General features: G+C 40.3%; 1 protein-coding gene and 1 long non-coding RNA gene across 2 annotated transcripts in view; one reads left to right on the plus strand and one right to left on the minus strand.

Annotated features, from left to right (window-relative positions):
• The window catches only part of abat (4-aminobutyrate aminotransferase), a 34,866-nt gene that overhangs the window by 19,607 nt on the left and 4,187 nt on the right, over positions 1 to 11,072 (plus strand). The window contains exons 7-16 of the mRNA XM_037792876.1: positions 2,329 to 2,378; positions 3,912 to 3,992; positions 4,703 to 4,795; positions 4,978 to 5,040; positions 5,160 to 5,223; positions 6,152 to 6,300; positions 6,639 to 6,776; positions 8,972 to 9,139; positions 9,418 to 9,564; positions 10,638 to 10,749. Coding sequence (XP_037648804.1) covers positions 2,329 to 2,378; positions 3,912 to 3,992; positions 4,703 to 4,795; positions 4,978 to 5,040; positions 5,160 to 5,223; positions 6,152 to 6,300; positions 6,639 to 6,776; positions 8,972 to 9,139; positions 9,418 to 9,564; positions 10,638 to 10,749 — 1,065 coding nt within the window. The remainder of the gene's footprint in view (positions 1 to 2,328; positions 2,379 to 3,911; positions 3,993 to 4,702; positions 4,796 to 4,977; positions 5,041 to 5,159; positions 5,224 to 6,151; positions 6,301 to 6,638; positions 6,777 to 8,971; positions 9,140 to 9,417; positions 9,565 to 10,637; positions 10,750 to 11,072) is intronic.
• On the minus strand, positions 9,707 to 10,293 carry LOC119502055. Its single transcript, XR_005210007.1, has 2 exons — positions 10,223 to 10,293; positions 9,707 to 9,902 (listed from the first exon to the last, which is right to left on the minus strand). It is a non-coding gene; the product is annotated as an uncharacterized LOC119502055 (long non-coding RNA).

The raw sequence follows: 11,072 nt of genomic DNA on the forward strand, positions 1-11,072 counted from the left end.
TAGACCGTGTGAATGACAAACATTATTTTCGGGGCACCTTGAGTGACTCTGAATTCAGACATTGAGGTCAACAAATTGCAGAGATTCCAAGGTTCAAGGTTCCTTTTATTGTCATTTGCAAATCTTTGGTCTCAGTTTCCTTCAACAATGCTCATAAAATATGTATATACTGTATATATATATAAAAGGGGAAAGCACAGAAGTAAATCTAAAAGCAAAATGATAATCTAAGGCAAAAAAAATAGTGCAGTTAAAATAAATAACAACAATTGCAATTTTGTTGAAGACAGTATTTCAGATGGTAAAACTGAATGTAAACAGGATGTAGTATGTTCAATGCATGATAAAAACTAATATATGTACACAGAGGTGTAAACAGGAATGTAGTATGTATAGAGAAGTAATAAATATATATATATACACACACACACAGAGATGGTTTGTCTAGCTATTAAATGTTAAAACGGCTTGCCATAAGCAGTGGGACACTAGGCAGTCGATGCCAGTTTATCAGCACTTGACGTTTGTCCAACAAGCCAAAGAATGTAGTCAAAACTTGTGTGTACTGCTGTTGAATGTAGCTCAGCCTCCCACATGCAAAACGATCACCTGACACATTTTAATCCCATTTAGTGACTCTTCTACCACTAGTTCTCCAACTAGAGCCTGCCTGCTTGTATGCATGACTAGCCTGCTAGATCTCTGTATGCAGCGGAGATGAGGGGCCGGATCACGCTGCCTACACACACACACACACACACACACACACACAGATACCTCGCTTTCTCTCTTTACATTCATGTCACACACACAAATAACACGTAAAAAAGCAGCTCAAGTGAAGCTATTTTTATCGGTTAATGACGAGCGTATCAATTATTGACTGTAGGGAACTCCTACAGCATCCTATGCCTTTACTGTCAAAATTAGATCCTTATCCTTCATGATAAGATAATATATAAAGACAGATTTCAAGGTTTGGAAAAAGGCTCTATTGCTCTTTTTAAAACTGACATTTGTCCGAAGACTTAACCACTACTCCAGTTGGGCTGCAGCATTTCCAGTCTGATTAACATGACTTAGTGGTTTCAGCTCCGGGCCTCAGGGCCTCCCTGACAGAAGGGTTCTTGTTGGAGCCAAGATCTCACACACTTAATTAATTCAGTAGTTGAAAGGGCCTGACAACTGGACTTTGTAACAATTGTTTACTTTCTCAGAATGCATAGCAGTAAATCAGTTTATTCTACTGACCATACCAGGTCAGTATTCCATTCATTTTAATATATATATATATATCTATATATATATATATAGATATATATATATATATGTATATTGATCAATTGGTAAACTAACTATTGTGTCCGTCTGTAGATCGGTAAACCTTTCTGTGTGCATTTGAGTCCGTAAATGAAAACTATATTTTGAGGGAACTGTGAAATGAATGCAACGTGTGGATCAAAGGCTTTGTGCTAAATTACTAAACTGATTTATAATCAATATTTCTGCTCTTACTTGGCCGGGTTTTTCCAGTTGACAAGGAGTGGTACATTGTTTATGACATTTCTTTCTCTGGCACTGAGCTTGACGTCACTGGATTGAAAGATTGCACAACAAGTCTGAAACGTATGGGAAATACTGTTGTCAACTCTAATATCTCTACCTGTTTAATATGTATTTGCAGACCAGCCATAAATCCTATTATTATTCATTTTTCATTTAACAAGTTCCCAGGTGAGAAATTCAAGTTTTAGAGAGAATACAATGTTGAAACAGAAAATGTAGGAACCTCAAACAAGTGGAGAGCTTCATTGTACCTCACTGCTCTCTGCTGGTTGGAAATGGAACAGTTTATGTAAGGCAGCCACATCAGGTTAGGTAAGATTCAAGACTCAAAGCTTTATTGTGTATGCACAGAAAACAAAAGACAGACATCAGCATTATTATTTTGTTCTCCATATGATATGTTGTCACTCAAATGTATATCTATATCTATATGTATATATCTATCTATATCTATATATTCCTTGTTTTATGTATATATAATTTAATCATATTTTATTGTATGTATCCTAGGGATGGTTTCATGATTTTCGGTTTTTCGAATAGTCATTAAATTATTAAAAAAAAATCAGTTTTCGACGAGTTCCCAGTGATTATCGAGTAGTATTTTTGCTTGGAATGCACATCCTTTGTATCCTTTTTGTATTGTTTTATTGTAAAATATAACAATTTGCTAATATATTATTATAAAGAAATAATAATAGAAAATCCATTGATACAGTTTCTTCTTCCATCTATCCCCACTCTCATTCTGTCCTCCCTCAGGCTACAACCATCCTGCTCTCATCAAACTGATGTCTGATCCCAACAATCTGGTAGGTCCTCCTCACATTCTACATCATTTGGAATGGTATTGTATTGCTATAGTGTACACTAGTCCAGTATAGTAATTACAATTTTTTCGCAGAAATCAGTGGATTCTGTTTTATTAATCACAGTTCTGACATCGCATCCTCTTCCATTCCATCCAACCGTTTATACTCTATGGCTTCCACTACTGTCCTAGTAGCAAAGCAGTGTCTTTTCCCAGGTTAACAACACAAAGCTCACATGTAAAGAGAGGATTGCCCCAAAGTATTACCAAATAACTGGCTGTGGTGTTAGCAGAATAATGCACTGTAACACAAGGGAATGGAATAATGCACCGCAACACATGGGAATGGAATAATGCACTGTAACACATGAGAATGGCGTAATGCACTGCAACACATGGGGATGGAATAATGCACTGTAACACATGGGGATGGAATAATGCACTGCAACACATGGGGATGGAATAATGCACTGTAACACATGGGAATGGAATAACGCACTGTAACACATGGGAATGGAATAATGCACAGTAACACATGGGGATGGAATAATGCACTGTAACACATGGGGATGGAATAATGCACTGTAACACATGGGGATGGAATAATGCACAGTAACACATGGGGATGGAATAATGCACTGTAACACATGGGGATGGAATAACGCACTGTAACACATGGGGATGGAATAATGCACTGTAACACATGGGGATGCAATAACGCACTGTAACACATGGGGATGGAATAATGCACTGTAACACATGGGAATGGAATAATGCACTGTAACACATGGGGATGGAATAGTGCACTGTAACACATGGGGATGGAATAATGCACTGTAACACATGGGGATGGAATAGTGCACTGTAACACATGGGGATGGAATAATGCACTGTAACACATGGGGATGGACTAATGCACTGTAACACGTGGGGATGGAATAATGCACTGTAACACATGGGGATGGAATAATGCACTGTAACACATGGGAATGGAATAATGCACTCTAACACATGGGAAAACAGCATGACATGAGGCTAAGGACATGGAAATAGATCTTCAGGTTCTTAGCGTGCATTATATGCAATAACCGCATGGCTCCTCATTGATTATCCTATACATGGTATAGTGGTGTACTACATTTGGGTAGAATATTGTATTGAGGAGTCATTGATGTAGTACAAACAAATAATGTGGGTTTTTTTTAAGTAGAAATATTTTGCTTTACATTTTTAGAAACTTTATTTGGACAATCTAACTGATAACTGATAATGCACACTGTGATGCTGGATAAATGTAGTTCAAGGTATAATATGTAACCTGTTCTCATCCGTGAAATACGGCCGCTTTGTGTCTGACAGAGCTATGGGGGGACTTGTGCCTCGATATCAAACGTTGAGGGGCGTGCGTGCGTGCGTGCGTGCGTGCGTGCGTGCGTGCGTGCGTGCGTGCGTGCGTGCGTGCGTGCGTGCGTGCATGCGTGCGTGTGTGCGTGCGTGTATTCATACATGTATCTGTTTTCTGTTTTTCTTTCAGAGTACAATTGTGAACCGACCCGCCCTGGGAATCCTGCCGCCTGAGAACTTTCCAGACAAAATCACTGAAAGTCTTCTCTCAGTGAGTAACACGCACACACACACAAATTTTCCAGTCAGAATTCAAAATATAGAACAATTGAGAGATAATGGTGTTATTATTATTACCTCTGCCACGGCCAAAAGCCTTGAGAAGGAGGTTATGTTTTCACCGGCGTTGGTTTGTTTGTCTGTCTGTCTGTCTGTTAGCAGGATTACTATAAAGGTTCGCGATGGATTTTAATGACATTTTTTGGAGGGGTTGGGTGAAGCACAATGAATAATCCATTCGATTTTGGTGGCGATCCGGATCATGATCCGGATTCAGGAATATTTTGAAGGATTCCGATCAGCCTGAGCATTAAGACCACAGGGTATAACACACGCGCATTGAACTGATGACGCGTTGATGACGCCTCCTTCTGACAGCAGAGAGATGGCGAGACAGAAAAAAACGGTAGATGACGGGATGAGAGACAACGTAGTGTAACGTTATACAGACATAACAAGGCTGCTGAATGAGAGAGTCATCCGCCGATAAGTTACACGGAAACACACCGTGTTAATAATAAGCCGACCACCTCATGGTACCGCCAGCTGTGAGCTGTCATCTGTTTTTAGGTCTGCGCTCTCCGAGTGCCATTCTAGTTGCTTTTATTAATGTTTTAATTAAATTGTATGTCATTTTATGCATCTTTATTTATTAAGCTAGTTAAACAATGCAATACTACAATTAGTCTTCTCTCCTGTCAGGTGGCGCCTAGTGGAATGAGTCGTGTTCAGACGATGGCCTGCGGCTCTTGCTCCAATGAAAATGCTTACAAAGCGATGTTTATCTGGTACAGGGTGAGTGAGTACACATTCAAACTATGTTAAACTGTTAATCTAATCTAATCTATATCTGATCTGTTAAAATGCATATTGTTCTGTTCTCAAGATAAATATTTGATGAAATAAGAAGTTAAATATTATCTCAACAACCAAATGTAGATTTAGCTTCATCTCCGTGTGTTTGCTTTTTGCTATAGAACAAGGAGCGAGGTCACAACACACCGTCTGAGGATGACCTCAACACCTGCTTGGTGAACCAGGTGGGTGAAAGAAATGTCACTACTCATCGTAACATTCTGAGATTTCCAACTATGTTGTACTACATATTTACATCTTCCTCTATGATTTCTTTCTTTGTTTCTCTGTTTTTCTGTCTCAGTCCCCAGGTTGTCCTGAACTCAGTATTTTATCTTTCATGGGAGCTTTCCATGGAAGAACCATGGGTATGTTATCCACCGTTTCTATTTTCATCATTATGCCTCCACGTCGGCGATTGCCGTGGCCTTATGTTTTCGGGTTGTCCTTTTGTTTACTTCCAATTTGGCACAAACGTCCACTTTGACTCAAGGATGAGCTGATTCGAATTTGGAGGTCAAAGGTCAAGATCTCTGTGACCTCATGAGACACATTTTTGGCCATAACTGAAGAATACACATTATGGCAATTACACAAATGTCTAACAGGATAAAATGATGAAGTGATGACGTATTGGAAAGACATGGATGTATACTGACACTGGTCTGGTTGGCAGAGGCAAGCAACCCGTGAGGTGGTAATTATTTAATATTGTTATTGACGATAGAATTCCATTTGGAAGATTTTGAGTAATCATCTTGAGTGTGGCTTAGTGTCTCACGGAGCTTTGAAACAATCAAACCTTTAAGCTTTCTGCAAGCAGTGCAGTTAATTACAGTTAAAGTTACGTGAATAAACATTCAGGGGACAAAAAATCAGAACAGGTGTGGGAGACACTGAGACAGGGATGGAATATGGTTGTCAATATTGAGCATCATACATTAGGTGTAAGCTGCATACACACACACACATACACACACACACACTCATACTCACCACTCTGCTGCTCGGCTGTCTTTTTTATTGCCGGTAAACTACCGTCAATTCAACTCAACACTTCCTGCAGATGTTTCACATTAAAAGCCTACTAGGAAAGGGAGTGGTTAAGCCCTTTGGTCTGGGTATAGACATATACATATATTAGATATTCAGTAGATATATCATTGATAGATATAGATATATACTTGAAGCACACCTGAAATACTGCACGGTAAACAACCGTTGAAATTAAAAGGCTGGGTTACGATTGCAACGTCATAGATTCATGGCTAACGCAATTGCCTTTTTCTTGTTAAGGTTGCTTGGCAACGACACACTCCAAAGCAATCCACAAGCTGGACGTGCCGTCATTTGATTGGCCGATCGCACCGTTTCCTAGACTGCAGTACCCGCTGGAGGAATTTACCAGAGAGAATGCACAGGAAGAGGCTCGCTGTCTGGAGGAGGTAGGCTGTGTGTGTGTGTGTGTGTGTGTTAATAAAGAAGGCATCTGTTGCAAGACTTGCTCTGCAATAGTTAGAAAAATGCTCGTAACCCGACCAAGTATATGTGTTTATCTCTAGGTGTAAAAGTAGATATAGCTTTATAACAACTTTGACAACTTCTGCTGTGTTATACTGTATGTAATTACATGAATGTCATTCATTATTATTGTATCCAGATCGGGTCTTTTTCTAGTCTAATATAAAATTCATATTCGTATTATAATATAAAGGGATAAATGGCACCTCTTAGAAAATGTGTGTGTGTGTGTGTGTGTGTGTGTGTGTGTGTGTGTGTCCAGGTGGAGGATCTGATCGTGAAATGGAGGCAGAAGGGGAGGCCCGTGGCTGGGATCGTAATTGAACCAATCCAGGCTGAAGGCGGAGATAACCACGCCACCCCAGACTTCTTCAGAGGCCTCCGCAATATTGCACGCAAGGTAACAACGATCGCCATGACGACGAAGCTCACTCTGAGTTGCATCAACTCGGAAGGTATACTGGTTTACTAGCGTCAGACACCTACGTGTTAACATGACATGCATCGAGTATTCCCAGTAATAGCTCATAATAGCTGTCACTCAAACATTTTACAACAGAGTCGTAATTGAATAATAAATACTAGATTTAATAATAATAATAATATTATAAAACAATGTGATCTGACTCTGAGTGCAGTGGGAGGACAGACTGAGATTTTTTGAGCTCTGAGTTAGTGCAAATCTTTACCACAAACTGTATATTCACTTATAGATAGTACTATAAGTACAACTGATGGTTGAGCCTCTAGTGACTTTGACTTTATTTTACTTCACCAGACCCAACATAGATTCCAAGGCTTCAGGGAAGTCATGATTTTTTGGTCAGCATGCCAGTTTTAAAAAAAAATCTTCCTAGGGAGTGAAAATCTGCCAAAGGACTTGATGAGCCATTCATATACTTTGAGCCACATGGACTGGAGGAAGGTGACTAATGCCAGTGATGAGTTAGCCAGCCTGTCTGTCCTTGCAAAAGTGATAGACAGTATGTGGATGTTCAGATTATGGCACCCTCTCCAAGACATCCAAAATCATATTTTCAAGCCACAGATCCAGCCCCCAGTCGCATACTGACACTGGGTCTTGTATTGCCTGGTCACTTACAAAAAAAACAACCTTGAAATTACATTTATATTACATGTATTTATGTGGCAGACGCTCTTGTTCAAAGCGACATGCAAATAATTTACAATCCAAACCACTGTAGATCACACTTTGATGAATAACTGCCTCAATACTCATTTCCATGTTCAATCTGACAACTGAGACCTGAGGCTCAAAGTGACGGTAGAACTAGTCGACATTCATTTGCAGATGGTAGTCAACGAGTCATTAGTGACTTAACTGAACTGCTTCGAGCAGCGACAGGAAGCCAGTGGAGAGTAATGAAAAATGAAATGACGTGAGTGGTTTTTGGCTGGTTGAAGACCAGACGTACTGCTGCATTTCAGAACCTTTGCGGAGGTTTTGCTGCGCATGATGGCAGTCCTGCTAGAAGGGCGATGCATAGTGCCTGTACAAGGAGTTGAGAATAATCAGCCAGATAGGACCTGATCTTTCTGATGCTATTTAGTGCTAAACTACATGACTGAGTGACATATACAACATGCTCACTGAAACATAGGCCCTGTTCAGACCTGGGTGATCCGAACAAAAGTGGACAGCTTTAAGTACGTTTGTTCACACCTGGTACTAGAATGCGTCTCCACATGCGTCTCCAGTGGCCACTTGTGATCCGATCTCACTTCCTCGCTCTGTATGCAAATAAACACGCAGTAAACTAATACAGCAGATGTTGTGACGTAATATTACAGGAATATCAGTAGAAAGACGCATTTTATTAACATTTTATTCACATCTAAATAAAAGGTTTTTGTACCGGCGGTCCTCGGGGACCTCAGTGCTGCCGGCACCACTGCCTTTGTCAGGCAACAGCAGGGTTCAAAGCTTCAGAGAGCCGGGGAGGAGAGAGAGCGAGCGGGCAGGCGGTATCAGCTCAGTGCAAAGCAGCGGAACAAAAACACCCGACACATCTCCGAAAGTACGATAATAATGCACTTCCTGTTCCCAGTCTGATAGTCTGTAGATGTGTAGCCTATATATATGATATATTTTAATAAAATACAGTTGTACCGACAGGATACAGTAGAGCACAGAAGTCGTTTCCATTCTGCGAGGCAGACAAGCACTCACCTGTCTGTTCACATGAGGAGCGCAGTGAGATCCCGCGGATCCCAGCGGGACATCAGTTGAGTAGGCGGTCCTTGATGTGGTCCAGGACACATTCACTACACACTGCTTAAAGAATGTGGTCATATGTGGTCCAGACCACCTCTGAATGTGGTCTGAGTGATCGGATCTCAATGCGTCTTGAATGCGTTCACACCTGTACTTAAAGCTGTCCACTTGTGATCGGATCACTGAGGATGCATGTTAATACCAGGTCTGAACAGGGCCTTTGGTTGGTCATCAATCAAGACGCCCAGATCGTTGAAAAGCTTCTCATTTTCTATCTTTTCCTCCTACTTGCATTCATGATCTCTCTACCCTGGTGACTTCCCTACAGCTCAGTCTGTCAACCCTTTTATCTCCCCCAGCATGGCTGTGCTTTCCACGTGGATGAAGTCCAGACTGGTGGAGGGACCACAGGAAAGTTGTGGGCCCATGAGCACTGGGGCATGGATGACCCTGCTGACATTGTCTCCTTCAGCAAGAAGCTTCTCACTGGTGGCTACTACCACAAGGACGAATTACAGGCTGATAAGGTTTGTCATTTTTTTTTAAGATTTGTTGGGGGTGGGATCGATCGACTCACCTATGTAGCGCGATTTTTATTTTACGATTTTGAAATAGATTTTTTTATTGCAGAATCGATATATTTGCTTCATTTGCTACACAGTAGTGTCTTCAAAAGTGCCGCAGAGACACACGTGTTCAGTTGGCGTGTTACATCACTGGTCGCTTTTTGAGATTAAAAGACGTTTATAAGATCATTTTTTTATTCACAGGTGTGTTTGCTTGTGTATCTGTTGTCTTTTTTCAGCCATACCGCATCTTTAACACATGGATGGGCGACCCATCGAAGAACATACTCCTGGCTGAGGTTCTCAATGTGATTCGCAGAGAAAACCTTCTGGACGAGGTGACCCGTTCTGGAAAAGCCTTGATGAACGGCCTGTATGAGCTACAGGTAGTGGAATTGTTTGGGTTATTCATTTATGTATATCATTTGATGAAGTTCTGACTGTTCAAATTGAAGTGACACACTTCAGCTAAGCATGAATAACACAGCAGCATGAGTTATGCAATATGTACTCTATGTACTGGATGTCCAGCCTCAAGAACTCCGGTCTTTCTGATGTCAGCATCAGTCTTCATAAACTCTTAAAGTATTTTGTTGGGAGGGTGTTTGCTGTACTTGGTCGTGTGATATAATATGATTATACACCATGAGACCATATCAATTTGTCAACACTCTGTAGGGATTCAATTGGAACCCGTTCTAATTTAGTAAGAACCTGGAGTATTCTTAAGGTTGGTTCCTCTACGGGTGAACCAGGGAGTGAGGTTAGCAGAGCACAATATATGATTTTGGTGTAATTTATGGTCATGAGTGCAACCTTGCCTCTGTCTCTGAAAAAGGAAAGCCTGTTAAGTCTAATTAGCCATATATCTTAAATGTGAGCAAACTCCTGTAGCCCCTTCTCCCTCTGCCAGCAGTGGATCCACAACAGCAGCAGAGGACCGGATGAATCATAGAGGCTGATTTCTATTGTTATACATCATTTTTAAATTTGAGTCAGTGTTTTAATGTCAAGAATATTACTTATTTTATTTAGATTTTTAACATTTGTTTTCAGGGAGATAATATTAAGTTTATATAGCAACATTGCTGTTGCCGCTTTAGAATATTTTGTTATATTAAAAATATAAATAAATTATTATCATGTTCTGAATGTATTATTTTTCTTTCACAGTAATAAAAAGAAGAGTAGTAGTAGTAGTAGTACGGATAAAATTGATCCCCATCCCTAACTCTCAGAGATTGTCATACTATTTACACTGTGCTACTGTAGCTATCCTTTAAATATCTCTGGGTTTATTAGAACATTGTGGGTTAATTTGTGTGTATCAATGATCCGTGTTGATGTATAACAATATTGAATTGTTATGTTCTCGATCATAAACAGGCTTACTGTAGTTTATTTGTATCATATGACCTAAATGTGTTGTGAACATGACCTACATGCGTCTGGTCCCTAGGCTCAGTACCCCGGCATATTGAGCCGAGCTCGAGGACAGGGGACCTTCTGTGCCATTGATATCTGTGATGATGCAACACGCAACAGCATCCTGGTCAAGGCCAGAGACAAAGGTATGAAGTACACTGCAATTGCAATTTGCAATTGGGACAATGGCACTCTTGTTGACATCACTTTTTTAGCTGGGCTCAACACACCTGTACTCCTTTCATCCGTACTGTAATGTCTATAATGTATTTAGATTTGTATATTTACTGTGAAACTAAATCTAATTCCATACACCACGCTGGCCCTGTTTGTTTCCACACATTTATTAAAGTGTGGTAAGATCTGTACATATTAGGAGCAAAAGTCTATACAGGCACCCCTATTGATCTCCCCATCTCAGCACACAACTCACGATGATGTGTCTTTAAAAACATCTACCTTAACACAA

Source organism: Sebastes umbrosus, chromosome 14, assembly GCF_015220745.1.
Source record: "Sebastes umbrosus isolate fSebUmb1 chromosome 14, fSebUmb1.pri, whole genome shotgun sequence".
Lineage (NCBI taxonomy): Eukaryota > Metazoa > Chordata > Actinopteri > Perciformes > Sebastidae > Sebastes > Sebastes umbrosus.